The sequence below is a fragment of the Gopherus flavomarginatus genome, chromosome 1 (assembly GCF_025201925.1).
Source record: "Gopherus flavomarginatus isolate rGopFla2 chromosome 1, rGopFla2.mat.asm, whole genome shotgun sequence".
Classification (NCBI taxonomy): domain Eukaryota; kingdom Metazoa; phylum Chordata; order Testudines; family Testudinidae; genus Gopherus; species Gopherus flavomarginatus.
This window is the reverse complement of record NC_066617.1, coordinates 133991583-134008292: the sequence shown is the minus strand read 5'-3', so window position 1 is coordinate 134008292 and position 16710 is coordinate 133991583. Positions and strand designations below refer to the sequence as shown.

At 39.2% G+C, this 16710-nt stretch overlaps 1 protein-coding gene across 5 annotated transcripts in view; it reads right to left on the bottom strand.

The window, feature by feature from the left end:
• ATXN10 (ataxin 10) overlaps positions 1-16710 on the bottom strand; it is a 184905-nt gene that overhangs the window by 166497 nt on the left and 1698 nt on the right. For all 5 annotated transcript variants that reach the window (XM_050965846.1, XM_050965855.1, XM_050965827.1 and 2 more), the window contains exons 2-3: positions 9158-9349; positions 1858-1940 (exon numbers count right to left, since the gene is read on the bottom strand). In XM_050965846.1, coding sequence (XP_050821803.1) covers positions 1858-1940; positions 9158-9349 — 275 coding nt within the window. The remainder of the gene's footprint in view (positions 1-1857; positions 1941-9157; positions 9350-16710) is intronic.

Here is a 16710-nt window from a genome sequence, read left to right as displayed (position 1 = left end):
TCACAACGCTTTTTGCAATGAGTGCAGTAACACTCACAGCCACTGCAGAATTTAGCACCAAAAAAAAAAAAAATAAATTTAAAAAAATAAATTAAAAAATTAAAAAATAAAAAAACCACAAAACAAAAACAAACAAAAAAAACCTCCCTCCTTTCATGACTCTATTAAGGTGTAGAAAAGGATGGTCCTCTCTGCTTCTCTATGCACACTGTTCTCCCTGTTCCTCTGAAGAGATTGAAGATGGCAGGTGCTTCCCCAGGGGTCAACCCTTTGGTCCTATTGTTCTCTTGGATAGGGTCTATGGGCCTCTGTCCTGCCCTATAAGGTTTTGGCTCCCACTGTTTCCCCCAGTTCTGCTCTTCACTCCATAGCCTGTGAAGTGGTCGGGTGTGGAATGGAGTGTTCCCTCTGGTCCCAATCCTCTCTCCCCGGCTTCCTGAAATGGTTGGAGGTTCATCTCCCACGTTCTCCCAACTCCTCCCTTCCACATTCTGTGGAGGGTTCTCCTCTCCCTGGCTCCTCCTCTACTCCACATAAGAATGGGGGCTCTGGTACTGCTCCCTCCACACAGAATCCCTGTGAGTCTCACTAATCTTTCTCTAGCCCAGCAAAGGATAGAACTGTGGTGGAAGTGGGCAAGGAATCACCAACAGGGAACTGAAGTACTTTGTCTTGACCTTACATCATAGCAATCTTGAGGGAAAGGTCTCCTGGGGTCCACTGCTCCTTTCCAACCCGATGCAGGTGTTTGAAGAGAAGCCACTGGTGGCATTAATTCCACTCCCTTCACAAGAGGCAAGAGGAACAGCAGTCACAGGAGGAAAGAAAACTACCCATTCCTCCAAAGGGAAGAAGGAGACAATGAAACAGACTGGGAACCAAATGTTTTCTCTCCCAGCCTTCCTCACCACCACAAATGGCAGAGTTGGTGGCCCTACTCATATATACACAGAAAAGCAGGAGAAGACAAGTTACTGAAGTTTACTTACTGTGAATTGAGCGAGGGGGGGAGGGGGTAAAAGTGGTGGTGGTGGTGTGCAAGTGCAGCTGACATGAAGCAGTGCAGATCACTGGGCCAACAGAGACTTTCTTCTCTCTGAACAGCATACGCCTCTATATGTCCAGTTTAAGGGAAGAATAGGTCTTGAATAGATTGTTCAGCTATTGGCACATACTGTCCTGACTGGCCAGAGAGAGTGGCACAGCTATGTAAAGAGAGGCCACAATCACATAATTTATCTGAATCCAAGAAACAAATTCTTTCTAGAATGTCAGAGAAAGAAAAATGAATATAGACTCATTTCTGCATGACAGCAAATCAAGCGAAAGACAATAAGACAGCAAAAGATATTTAGAGTGGAAGCATCATAGGCATTTTTCATTTTTGCCAGTTTAAATATCCTGATAATTTTACTGAAGTTTCCATATATCTTCCCCTTTACAATCTCCAGGGAATAATGGAGGACAAATATTATGGACCTAGAAACATAGTGTATATGAGAAGGGTTTAGGGCTGGTATTTTCCAGGTGACACAAAGGAGTTAAGATTTGAACTCAGATTTGGATGCCTTACTCCTTCAGGTGACTTTTAAAGCACCAGCTATATTCTACTGTATATACACACACGCAACACATACTATTCTTAGTCCACCAATTAAAAAAAAAAAAAAAAACAATAAATTAGGAAAGAAGGTTAGCATGCCAAGTACCAAATAAAACAGCTTATTTACAGAAAAATGTAAAAAGTTGATTTCAGGACATAATGCTACAATTTATAAAATTGCCACCAAGCAATAAAATATAATAATTTTCAAAATAGTGCAGGTTACACATTACCCAAAATGAATACTCTCTTACCAGCCAGTAACGATTCCTGTTCAACTTCTAATCCATGAAGCAACTGGATCAAGTGGACAGACACTTCAATCAGACCCAAATTCCTATTATATAGTTAAAAAAAAGAGGGAGTTTAATTTTAAACGTCCTGGAGTGGGCAGAAACACTGTATGGAGTTACATCACAAAACATCACAGATTGATCCTAATCTCACTGAAGCCTCTCACCTGACTTCAGTGGATGCAGAATCAAGCACCACAGGTAAAGTCATATTGGGGAGGACATGGGTCTCTGACACTTGTAAATAAAATGTTAACTGTTCGTTTCAGACTGTTAGCATAACCATACTTTCAGTTCTGAGCTAAATGTTTGCAGTTTCATGTCCCTCACAAGGATTTGGGTTTTTATACTCACCTAGTGCATGCTGGGTAGATGTCAGTGCAGCAGGTGCATATTTGGGATGGAGTGGGGCTCAGTATTGTTAGAGAAGCTGTCTTTCAGATCACTCTGTTCTGTTAATCCCTGGACCCTCTCCAGGTGGATATTAGAGATTTGTATCACTTTCCCAACACATTAAGGGATAACCCCAGTTCCATGGCTGACATTTCCTCGTTCAATAAGTTCTAAGGATATCACAGGTTGTGTGTGAACTGGTTTCAATGCACAATAGCTACTTCATTTGTCTATAGTCATTGCACTACCACTAAAACAATAGGGAGTATTATTGCTAGTTATTATTTATTATTATCTAAGATTACTATCTGTAGCGCCTCAGATCCCTAATAATTATGGAGCAGGACACTATTGGGCTAGATGCAATTCAAAGAAAAGGCACGTATACATTCACATTTTATCTTTAAAGAATGAATTGCTTGCACTATCATTTTTTTTGTAATTTACCTTTAAATATTGAATATGTACAATTAATGTTTTTGTATAGTCATATGCTACATTATATCTTTTCCCATTCTACTCATAGGTCTCAACCCAAAGGTCATTCCTGAATGAGACTGACCAGCCCACTGTGTCCTCAACTCCTCCCTTAAAAACAAGCCCAGCTACACTATACACCATGGGCTAAAAGGAAAGCAATAAGAGCTCATCTGACTGTGTACTCCTTCCCTTCTGAACCACCAGGGACAACTACCTTAGCAGTTTACCACTTGTACACCTCAATGCTCTGAATAGTACCATAAAGCATTACCATCGGAACAGTTTACTTATCATAATGTGTGTCTCATAAAATGACCCTAACTGAATCCAGATTCAGTCTTTTCCCTCTTTGAGCTTCAAAAATCCAAAACTGATAGAATTTAGTTGGGCATTTCTATAATTAAATGGAAATATTTTCATAAAATAAAACTTCAAATAGTTTAAGTAGTTATGAAATATGCCATCAATGCCCCATTATATTATGCACTACCATTAACTATCAGGATTTTAAAATACCAGACAAAAATGGCTCAAATGAAATTAAGAACTAAGGGGTTAATTCATTAGGAAATATTCAAAACCATGGAATAAGGGCAAGGAAAATTCCAGGTGGTCATGGATCCTAACTCTAGTTCAGAGGGAGGAATGGAAGACCACCAGCTCAGAGCTTGTCAGAAAAGACAATTCGAGTCAAGGTATTCAAACAGTTTCATAATCAAAAGTTATCTTGGAGGCAGAGAATTTATGACAGTAAGCTCTCCACCTCCCATGGAGCACACCACTCTCTCCAGTGAGCAGCGCAAACAGGAATATTTAAGAATCTGTAAATTTAGCTCCAAGCTGAATATTTCTGCATAGGTTTTCAGTGACAACTTGGGCCCCTTTTAACTAGGCTTTAAAACAAAGAGGAGTCCCACATGTATGAAACATGAGTTTCTTTGCAGTGAGCCAAGTGAACTAAATGACTTAGGAAGAATGAAGTGACAGCCTCCAGATACTTTCATCCAAGTCTCTTATTTGTTTCAAACCCTTAGTATTCCTTCCTGAAAATCCTTAGTTCAGTATTAGCTTGATTTTAAATAGCATCCAAAAGGTTTACATTTCTAAACCCTGCATATTGCAAACTTGACACCAAATTCAGCTGATCATTTTCCCTCCATCCACAGTTCCTGAACATTTAAGGGACATTTAATCCTGAACAAACTGTGCCTCTATGGCAATTCAAAAAATCACTATGGGCACATTGTGACCCATCCCAAGTGTCTCACAGGGTATTTAAGGAGCAGAAGGCTACACACACTGCCCGTGTACACTGGGATTGTGGCAAAGCCAAAATAGACCTCTACGAATAATCCCTACTATGCAAAAGGTGCCTTTCCACATGTAGCCAAGCTACAGTGTGTTTGGCTATTAGAATTCAGTTTCTTGTCAAAATGCATCACCACGCATTAATTGGCTGCCGAGGCTATCATCAGTCTGGCACAGAGCTGCAACCAATGGAGGCAACATCTTTCTTCTTACTCACTGAATAACAGATTCAATACTTAACTCTTGCACAGATACAACCACAAATTCATAGCTATTCAATGGTCCTCTTAGGTATACACATCATAGGAGACATCAGCAGCCCTGGCAGTATTTTGAGAAGAACTGAACAAATAATGGATTTTTTGGTTCAAGAAAGGAAGAGACAAAAAATATCCAGTTCATCTTTTAATTTTTGTTGTCAAATCAAGGACTCGACAAAATTTCATTTAGAATCGACCAAATTTTTTCAGATGGGCTTGAAATGACTGAGTTTTTCCAGTGTTTTTCACCCTGTTTTGTGAAGGATGAAAAAAAAGTAGCTTTTCCCAATCTAGGTTGAGGTATGCTGACAAGAAGAAACTTGCACAGTCATTGTTATTCTTGTTCCAGGGATACAGGGAATACTTCATTTCTAAGGGCTGCTAACTGACATCTTCAAATTGTATTGGAATTCACTGTAAAAACATTTCTTTAAAACACAACTTTCAGTTTGGACTCCCAAACTGCATTTCTATAATTCATAGCAAATTTACAGAAATTTTATACTACCACTTTCCTCGCTTTTAAAATATGCCATCACACAACTGTGTGCTTTTTATGTATACTTTACTCCTGAGGGAATTCTGCACCAAAAAGAAAAAATTCTGTGCCAAAAAAATTTTAAATCTACATACAATATTTTAAAATTCTGCAAAATTCTGCATATTTTGTCAAAATAGAACAATATAATCACACCAGTTTCAAAATACCTGTCAGCAAGTATGTTTGTAACAATACAGACAACAAAAAAGGTTCAGGAAATGTTTTTTGACAATCAAGATTCCTTACTAGGCATATTAATACAGAAGTCTGAGTAATAATTAATTTAAACTACAATACAGAACCATATTTCTCGCTCCCCTCAGAAGTAGTGCAAAGGCTTGGAACAGTCAGAGGTAACAGAGGAGCTGAGGGAGAGGGAAGTAATTGCTGGGAAGAAGCCTGGGTATAAACTTGGAGGGTTGTTGGGTATGGGTGGGAAAAGTATGGAACAGGGTTTGTTTGTTTTTGTTTTTCTGGTGAGGGGAGGGATTTTTAGGGAACTTCCCACATGCAGACCCTGTCTGACCCCTAGCCTCTCCCGTTCAGTTAGTCACATCTGCCCCTGTCCCCATGTGTCCCTCCAGCCACACACATTGATTCCCTCCCATCCCCAGATGTCCCTGCACTCTTCCCCCATCCCCATGTAGCCCTACACCCCCTTAGCCAGCCCTCTCCCCCATCCCCATGTGTCCTTGCACTCCCTCCTCAGTCCCCATGTCTCCGTGCCCCACTTAGTCATCCCCCCTTTCCCCACGTAGCCCTGCACCCCCTCCGTGTTCACGTGTCCCTGTACCCCCTCATCCAGTCCCTTCCTCTCATCTCTGTGTGCTCCTCCCCTCTGTCCCCATGTCTGTGCCCCCAACTCAGCCATCCACCTTACCTCATGTAGCCCTGCACCCCCTCCTTGTGACGGTGTCCTTACACTCCCTCAGCCAGCCCCCTGCCCTCATCTCCATTTGTCCCTGCACCCCATCCCCATGTGTCTCTATGCCCCCACTCAGCCACCCCCATGTGGCCCTGCACCCCCTCTCCTGTCTCCGTGTCACCCTGCATCTCCCTCCCCCATTGGCCCTCCACCTCCAATCCCATTCAGGCCCCGCCCCAGTCTGTCCTCCACCACTGGCCCCTATGAGCCCATCTATGACCCTCCAGCATCCCCATGCTATCTGTCTCCCAATCTGGCCCAACAGCCACTGCAAAGAAGGCACTGCAGGTTCTCTCCTTTATTGTAGCTGGGGCTAGCCAGGAACAGCTGCTCTGTTCTAGCACCAGAGCGCCCTCTGGTGGGCAAAAGGCAGAAACTTTCCAGCAGAAGCTATTTTCTGCACAAAATATATATATATATATATATATATATATATATATATATATATATATATATATATATATACACACACACACACACACACACACACACACACCACATGAATTCTGTGCATGCGCAACGGCATACAATTCCTCCAGGACTAATAGTTCATCTGTGCAGCTATATTCATTTATTCAGGCCACTAGCAAATAGACAGTATGTTTTTTATAAAACTTATAAATCTTCATTTTTAAATACAATAAAACTTTTTTAATTACTTTAAATAAATATCGAAGAAGATTTAACTCTAAGAATCTGGAAAATAGTTACAAACCTGACTATAAAAATTTCGGTGAAATTATTACGTTTCAGAATTTTAGATGCATTTGTGCTTAATTGTTGTGGTGGGAAATAAGGCAACAACCCTTTAAACATTCTGTTGAGTGAAAAGAAGACTACAGTGTTTGAGAATTGTCTGAACAGTTTGCTGTCATAGGATGCAACCACAAAATATTATACAACCCTCATTTTGGATTCTAAGTAAACACTACAGCCTGAAACATTTAAAATGAGGAAGCAGCAATATAAAACATATTTAAACAATCATTTATTGTTATTACAGGAAATTCCATTCACAGCCTTTTTCAGTTATGCAAGTCTTTAAAAATAAATAATCAGATGCGACATCCTCATCTGAACACTACCACAGTATTTATGGAGTTCTGTTATTTAATTTCATCTATTCTGACCCAATACAGGACAATTTCTATCTCAGTAAGTCAGGTTTGAAAAGTACCAGAAAGAGTCATTTTTAAGATTCTGAACACCAGTTTCACATAATCCAGCAACCTTGATATGGCTATTTTCTGGTTAGCTATTACGGTTAACTAGCTAAATTTTTAACATTTTGAAAATGAGAAGTACTGTAAGAGCAAAGTATTACTGTCTCTAACATTTATTTTTACTGGTTTTTGCAAATCCAGAGTGGATGACTTTTAGAATTTTAGATATACATTGGGGACACATCAGTTGGAAGCAACAGAGGAGGAGAAGGACCCTGGAGTATTGGTTGATCACAGGATGACTATGAGCCACCAATGTGATATGGCCGTTAAAAAAGCTAATGCGGTTTTAGGATGCATCAGGCGAGGTATTTCCAGCAAAGATAAGGAGGTGTTAGTACCGTTATATAAGGCACTGGTGAGACCTCATCTGGAATACTGTGTGCAGTTCTGGTCTCCCATGTTTAAGAAGGATGAATTCAAACTGTAACAGGTTCAGAGACTGGCTACTAGGATGATCCGAGGAATGGAAAACCTGCCTTATGAAAGGAGACTCAAAGAGCTTGGCTTGTTTAGGCTAGCCAAAAGAAGGCTGAAGGGGGATATGCTTGCTCTTTATAAATATATCAGAGGGATTAATATTAGGGAGGGAGAGGAATTATTTAAGCTTAGTACCAATGGAGACACAAGAACGAATGGGTTTAAACTGGACACTAGGAAGTTTAGACTTGAAATTAGATGAAGGTTTCTAACCATTAGAGGAGGGAAGTTCTGGAACAGCTTTCCAAGGGGAGTAGTGGGGGCAAAAGACATATCTGGCTTTAAGACTAAGCTTGATAAGTTTATGGAAGGGATGGTATGATGGGATAGCTTAATTTTGGCAATTGATCTTTGATTATCAGCAGATAAGTAGGCCCAGTGGTCTCTGATTGGATGTTGGATGGGATGGGATCTGAGTTACTGCAGAGAATTCTTTCCTGAGTGCTGGCTGGTGAGAGTCTTGCCCACATGCTCAGGGTTTAGCTGATCACCATATTTGGGATCGGGAAGGAATTTTCCTCCGGGGCGGATTGGCAGAGGCCCTGGAGGTTTTTCGCCTTCCTCTGCAGCGTGGGGCATGGGTCACTTGCTGGTGGATTCTCTGCAGCTTGAGGTCTTCAAACCACAATTTGAAGACTTCAATAACTCGGACATAGGTTAGGGGTTTGTTATAGAAGTGGATGGGTAGGGTTCTGTGGCCTGCTTTGTGCAGGAGGTCAGACTAGATGATCATATTGGTCCTTTCTGACCCTAAAGTCTATAAAAACTGACATTGAAATACATCCATGCAACCTAAAATAAATGGAGATGCGACTACGTAATTGAGGGCGGAATCCAGCTCTTCACACTCATTAATATTAGACTAACAGTGTACAATTTACTCCAGATAACATACACAAATACTGAATGTACTTTTTCATATGCAAGATATAAACCTACATGTATTAAAAGAACATTAAACCATCCTTCATTTCAAAAGTCAGCTAAGGTTGTGGACTTCTAAGAATATATTCCCTATCATATCATCTACAAAACCCATCCACTTAGAACAGGGGTAGGCAACCTGCGGCACACAAGCTGATTTTCAGTGGCACTCACGCTGCCTGGGTCCTGACTACCGGTCCGGGGGGCTTTGCATTTTAATTTAATTTTAAATGAAGCTTCTTAAACATTTTTAAAACCTTATTTACTTTACATACAACAATAGTTTAGTTATATATTATAGACTTATAGAAAGAGACCTTCTAAAAACTTTAAAATGTATTACTGGCACGCGAAACTTTAAATTAGAGTGAATAAATGAAGACTTGGCACACCACTTCTGAAAGGCGGGCGACCCCCAACTTAGAAGCCAAAAAATTAAAGTTAACAACATCATAAATATTATATTGCTCACATAATCAACTTCCATTATTCAGAGGACAAAGAAATGCACATTTTCATCACAATCCAGCAACCTTAACACTGACATATGAATTTTTATAATTATTTCAATCTAAACATTTTCTTAAAGAATTCTATTAAGTGGAAAATATCAGTTAATATACTTACAAGTCAAATAAGAAGACAACAGGGTAAAATAAAAGATAAAGCACTAACACAATTTAAACTCTCTAAAATTTGTGTATGTTAATAAGGATCATAACTATACCTCATAACATCTTGATTCTTGGCACACCGAACACAGGCATTCCGTAGACATCTGAAACATTCTGCTATAAGCAGCAGACATGTGTCTAGAGTTATCAGTTCCATGGAATCCCTGCAGGCCAATTCCATTTCACACGAGGCTTTAGTTAAGATTTTTAGGAGACTCTGGAACATACTTTCTTCTGCCATTTCTCTGAAATAAAGTATAACTGCAGTGAGTAAAGGAGGATTATAAATAGGGTGGGGAAATATTGGTTAGACAAAAAAATCTCTCAGGAAGCTTATTATTCAAGTCATGTTCATTTAAAATTTAACATTGAAGAGTTGACATAATACTGTAATATATTTCCGCAATAAGAAAACTTAACCGTCCTGACACACCAAATCTTTGAGTAGAGGGGACTTACTATTGTTAGAAAAATCCAAAAGGCTCATACTAATTTTTAAAGTAAACTCTCTATTCCTGTAAAACCTTGCCCTCCCAAGAAATCAAGGGCCTTATTTTAAGATATACCAAGCACGTACTTAGAGTTATTTCCAGTTCAACATGAGGACTTAAAAAAAACCCACAACAACCTTATGCATCATGGAAAATATAAATTTTAGTCAGCACAGTATAGAAGCCTTCGTAAGTCTTAGGTGACATACACATCTCACTACCCTTTCAACATAGCAAACAGCAATCATTACTGAGTACAGGTCATATACTGATTTAGTTTTCATGGAACTCTAAGTAACAACTCTTAGACCAAAAGCAGTCTATGTCATCCTAACCACATACACTATTACTACATACACAAAAGATGCATAAAATCGTTTAGGAACAAAGAAATTAGGAATCAGCATACTGACTCAGACCAACTGTGTCCAGCACCAGATGTTTCAGAGCAGTGGTTTTCAACCTTTTTTCATTTGTGCACCCCTAAAAAATTTCAAATGGGGGTGCAGACCTCTTCAGAAATCTTAGACATAGTCTGCAGACCTCCAGGGGTCTGCTGACCAGAGGTTGAAAACCACTGCTTTAGAGGAAGGAACAAGAAACTACATAATAAAATAACCTGCCCAGAGAGAAGTTTCTCTAGTCCCAGAAAGTTAGTGAAAAGTTTATATCCTGAAATATGAAGATCTAGATCCCTGGTAATCCATTAAATGTTTAAATCTTACTAAGCCATTAGTGTACCTACCCTGTAACAGTGAATTCCACCAATTATTATCCTTTTTTGTAAATAATCACTTTACCAGTTTTAATTTATTGCCTTTCAACATCAGTGGATGATCCCTGGCCCTGATATCGTCTGGGGTAACTTTAAGTGTGCATTCCCTGGTTCCCTCCTCCCAAATGTGAATTCAAGGATTTGAACTCTCACGTTCAAGGGCACAAGGAAAACAGAGCACCACTGTGTGGTTGCAACCTTAACTCCATGTTTTCAAAAGCTTTCCATTATCTTGGATCAGGCCTATACTGATAAAACCAAGTTCTATAAGGAGCTAATACTGTACTTTCACGTGAAGAGAGAAGAGAAAGCATAATCTCAAAAAAGTGTAGTGGTTAAGACATTGGAATGGAGCTCAGTGATCTGAGCTCAATATTCAGCTTCTTCCACAGACCTCCTATGTGAGTGAATGCAAGTCACAATCTCTACCTCAATTTCTCAGCTCTAAAATGGGAATATTTTTTCTCCCCACCTTTTGTCTTTATTTAGTTTGTAAACTCTCCAAGGCAAGATCTATTGTACTCTGTGCACGTGCAATGCACACCACAATGGGGCTCCTATCTCAGCTGGGGCCTCTATGCATTACTGTAATGATTATTATGGAGCAAGGGACTTCACACAATGAGGAGAGTGATGGAAGGAAGAGGCAGCCAGTTCAAGACTGACTACACCAAACTTCACTCCTGGGAATGCAAAGGGAGAAAAAAATTACCTTTGTCTAGTTTACCAAGTAACTGCTAGAACAGGCAAAAAACTATGCAACTCTTGAGAATATCTTGCCATGATGTGGGGTCTAAAAAAAAAGTTAGAACTGCAGTTATATGGGTGGAGGTTTCCTCCTATGTACAGGCCATTCCACTCTCACAGAGTTAAAGCAGATGAAGAGAATTGCTGTTAAAATGCTATGCTGGAGCTTACACGCACATTTCTCACAAAAGCAGCAAGCATAAATTTCCAGGCCATCTGTCACACACAGATGCGTGAAAAGCTTCCAGAATATAGCTGTTGGCGTATTTATTTATTTTTTCAAAATTTATGTTTAGAAAGGGGATGAATGTGACAGATTAAACCCAGTCAGTAATTCATATTTGATAGAGTATGAATTCTGGTGAAACTCTGCTACTCAAGAAAGTGCAGCATGGTGTCACTTTAAGAACAGAGAGTTTAACTCAGTCCAACACTGCCAGCCAGATGCAGCTGACATGGAAAACCAGAATCCAGCCACTTTGACCCTTAGATGGATTTAAGGTGCACACAAGATCAAAGGAACATTTAAATGCTACATCTTGAGAGAGGCAGTAGCAAAATATCTTCTGAGCTAAATACTGGGCCAAAAGGAGATAAAAATGGGGAAGAAATGTTAATCAACACAGGCGACAATAATCATGGTACATAAAGAGATTATTATGTTTCATTAATGTAATGCTTGACCATTTTTAGTGAAAGTATGACCGCATTCATTATCTTGTATGGCTAGATATTTGATGGTGATCAAATAGGAAGGAAAGTGTTTCACTTGATGCATAAGAAGTTATTTTGTTTGGTTTTAAAATATGAAAAAAAAAACATGTATTTGACTAAGGTCTCCCACTGACAAGGACATGTGTTGCAACTACTGCCATTTACACACACAAAAATCCAGAAGATTACGCGATTTGGAGACTGACATTCCACAGAATCTATAAATAAATTTATCCACACAGACATAGGAACATTTTTCCAAACACTGATGAGACAGTGTCTGGTAAAGGAGCACCCAACTATATTCAATCCCACATATGACAGAGTCACATTTGCTCTGTTGAGTCAAGATGCCATACAGAGCCATTAACAGGGCAAGTGTTCAAGAGCAGTATACCAATTCAATTATGCAAAAAACAAAAAACTTTCAGAGTATGTTAGCAATTCCCTTTATTTTTACCTATGCTGTGAGTTGGAATACCACATGGAACTGTTTGGTAAATTTTCCTAACTTTACTTCAAAATATAGAAGTCAGAAGCTAATCTGAGCCACCCCTTTCTAGTATACAATGGTCATTTATTTTAAATTGGTAAAAGACAAGCAAAAGCTCTAAGTACAGATTTTTGGTTTTGGTTTTTGGTTTTTTTAACGTGTACTCTAGCTGGCTGTATTGTAAAAAACAGTTACAAAAGGCTTTTCAATACAAAAAAAAAGTTTTATTCTGTTTAGCAAACTGCAGTTGTGCAGCATAAGAATTGTTCAGAAAGCCATTTTAACTGTTTACTGGATTATGAAATTCAGGCTATTGTGATAGCCTATATTATAAACAGAAATCAGAAGTTTTGATTAAAAAGGATAATCTAAAAAATAAGAAATTTGTTCAGAAAAAGGTAGCGCATGATTTTTTATAATATATTCTAGTAAAATATGAAGATCTCATTATTCTGCTAGTTTCCAACAAACTATTTTAAATGCCAATATTTACAGTTTTTTCTATGTTGCTCCTCACTGTAGAATCTGAGCACCTGACACACATTAATGGATTTATCTTCCCACTATTAACAAAATAGGGAAGTTTATTCCATGTATGTGGCAGCAAAGCACAAAGAAATACATTAGTTTTATGGGTGCTTGCCAGTTCCAGAAGAAAAAAACAAACAAACCATAAACGATGTGCCCAAGGTCACACAAGTCTGCAACAGATCCAGGTACAGAACCCAGATGTGGTTCCCAGTATAGGGCTTTACAATAATACCATCATTCCTCTCAAAGCAGTGCTCTTTCCACAGATTAAAAAGTATCTATGTGAAAATATTGCTAACCAAAGATACAAGTAACTATATGCATAATCATTTTAACCATAATGGGATGGTTGGGCAGGCTTAAGTCAATTGCAAGAAGCCCAAGAATAGTTTCTGCTACTACACTTGCCCCTAAACCCCCCAGTCAATGTTTGTGGGTTTACAGTTTGTTTATTTTTTGGCAGATGGGGTAAACTAAAGTTTTTCCTCTTTCCTGTTCGCATGTGAAAGGCCCACAAACATACAGGTAAAACAGTGACATTGACTATACTCAAAATGCTGTGGAATGTACAAAGTAAATGGAAGAAAAATATTTTCCTGTAATCTGTTATTAAATATTTGTATTACCATAGTACCTAGGAGCCCTAGTTATGGACCAGGATCTCATTGTCTGAGGTGCTCTACAAACAGAACAAAGAGATGGTCCCTGCCCCAAAGAGCTTAAATTTTTGATGCTACTTGCAATATTAGTAAGTAAAAACTTCAGGTAGAAGTGTGATTTAAATTGCCATGATTTAAAAATGCCATTCCTCTAAGCATAACCAAAACTTCATGCATTTCTGATAAATCTATTACTTCAATAAATAAAAAAAGTCGCATTACATTTTCTATATAGAGGATCCTGCTCTCCCAGTCTTAGGTTAGCCCCTTTTTACATGGAAGAATTTCTGTATTAAATTAACTTGTTCTTTTGCCTTTGTTATTGTGAGATGATGTCAATACCATGCTCTGAAATGTGTAGTTTGGGCTCATTCTGCTTTGTTCCAGTAAGTGTATCCATAGTCAAGAACACTCCACTGATAAAGGGCTACTCACTGAGTGTAACCAAGTTACCACCTAATTTAATTTAATAATTGGAGATATATCAATCTCCTAGAACTGGAAGAGACCTTGAAAGTTCATCGAGCCCAGCCCCCTGCCTTCACTAGCAGGACCAAGTACTGATTTATGCCCCAGATCCCTAAGTTGCCCCCTCAAGGACTGAACTCACAACCCTGGGTTTAGCAGGCCAAAGCTCAAACCACTGAGCTATCCCTCCCCCCACCTCTTGGGAGGTGGATTACCTACCCCAACGGGAAAACCCATCCTGAAGCACTACAGTGGCGCAGCTGCACTGCTGCAGCCGCACCACTGTAGCATTCGAAGTGTATACATATCCTTGGACGCACAGCTTGGCTAAGTTTTCTGTCTGAAACATACTTCTAGCGAAAAATGCAGATTTGGTGATAATGACACATTTTGTGAATTTGAGTTAGTTTAGTGAAAAAAGGTTTAGTGAAAAAACAAAGAACGTGCAAAAAATAAAAAAAATTGTTTGGGTATTTTCTAAATATTTTAATTTTTTTAGTTCAATGATTTTTTTTAAATTTCCTTCAATTTTATTTAAAAAATTCCAAACCGTTTAAAAATGCTCAAAAAATCAAAATGAAATGCTTTGACCCAAAAAGATTGTTTTTCACAGTTTTTCAGAACTGCCATCAAACCAACCAATCTGTTATTTATCCAGCTCTAGTTAGATAAGTTCCCAAACAGCAGTATTTAAACACATGCGCACACACAAACAAATGAGAAACAAATTGTGAAAATTGCCCATGGTCACACAAATCAGCTGTGATACAGCAGGGAATCAAACCAGGATCTTAAGCCCTGTTTCAGTGTCCTACGCATAAGACCAGATAAAAAACTAAGGAAGGATATAACAAGCAATATTAGGTTTTGAAAAGGTTTAAAAAAAATACAAACAAAACATAAATTGTAGCATGTTCACACTTTGAACTGAGGACAATTCCCAGCTCACTAGTTCTGATCACACTATTCAAGAGACACCATCATAGGACCTAATCACATCAGCCACACTATCAGAGGCTCGTTCACTTGCACATCTACCAATGTGATATATGCCATCATGTGCCAGCAATGTCCCTCTGCATGTACATTGGCCAAACCGGATAGTCTCTACGTAAAAGAATAAATGGACACAAATCAGATGTCAAGAATTATAACATTCAAAAACCATTCAGAGAACACTTCAGTCTCCCTGGTCACTCGATTACAGCCCTAAAAGTCGCAATATTACAACAAAAATACTTCAAAAACAGACTCCAATGAGAGACTGCTGAATTGGAATTAGTTTGCAAAATGGACACCATTAAATTATGCTTGAATAAAGACTGGGAGTGGATGGGCCATTACAGAAAGTTAAACTATTTCCTCATATTTATTCCCCTCCTACTGTTCCTTACACCTTCCTGTCAACTGCTACAAAAGGACCATTTTGATTACCGCTACAAAAAGTTTTCTTCTCTCCTGCTGGTAATAGCTCACCTTAACTGATCACTCTCGTTAGAGTGTGTATGTTAACACCCATTGTTTCATGTTCTCTGTGTGTGCGTGTGTACATTTTTATATATATATAAAAAATCTATCCTCCTACTGTATTTTCCACTGCATGCATCCGATGAAGTGGGCTGTAGACCACGAAAGCTTATACTCAAATCAATTTGTTAGGGCTGGTCTACACTACGGAGGAAAATCGATCTTAGATACGCAACTTCAGCTACGTGAATAACGTAGCTGAAGTCGAAGTATCTAAGATCGAATTACTCATCGTCCTCACAGCGTGGGATCGATGTCCGCGGCTCCCCTGTCGATTCCACAACTCCGTTCGGGTTGGTGGAGTTACGGAATCGATATAAGCGCATTCGGGGATTGATATATCGCGTCTAGATGAGACGCGATATATCGATCCCCAAGCAATCGATTGCTCTCCGCCAATACGGCGGGTAGCAAAGACGTACCCTTAGTCTCTAAGGTGCCACAAGTACTCCTGTCCTCTTTAAAAATAGAGTGTAGCCACTGTGCCCTGAATGGGCAGGACTAGTTAACCTAACTATTTTTAGTTTGCTAGCTCACATCAAGCTAGCATGCGTATGTTTCCTCCACTTCGGAAGTACACGCCCAGCTCAAAACATAGCCATACCCTAGTTAGGGAAAGTGTAATTTCAAGAAAATGAATTTTAAAAATAACATGTAAATGTTAGCTTTTTAACACAAACATATGATTAACCTACATTTTTTTATCTTCAACATATGAGTTACAAGCTATTGTTCCCACTAATCCTGTAACTGGATCCACATGGGTCAACTCTTGCACCCAAACAGAGCCACTCAAGCCAGTGCAGTTCTACAGGTACGTCCAGACTACCCGCCATATCGGTGGGTAGCGATCGATTTTTCGGTGATCGATATATTGTGTCTCATCTAGACGCAATATATCGATCCCCGAACACACTCCCATCGACTCCGGAACTCCACCGGAGCAAGTGACAGTAGTGGAGTCTACACTGGGAGCCGCGGACATCGATTCCGCTCCGTGAGCACTCGAGGAAAATTGATCTAAGATACGCAATTTCAGCTACGTGAATAGCGTAGCTGAAGTCGAAGTATCTTAGATCGATACCGTTCCCCACCCCCAGTGTAGACCAGCCCTACATCGGTGCAAGGACCTGCTCATATAGATCCGATTACCTGAAAACTAAAATAAAAATAAAGAAAATTCAGACAGAATTTTGATTAA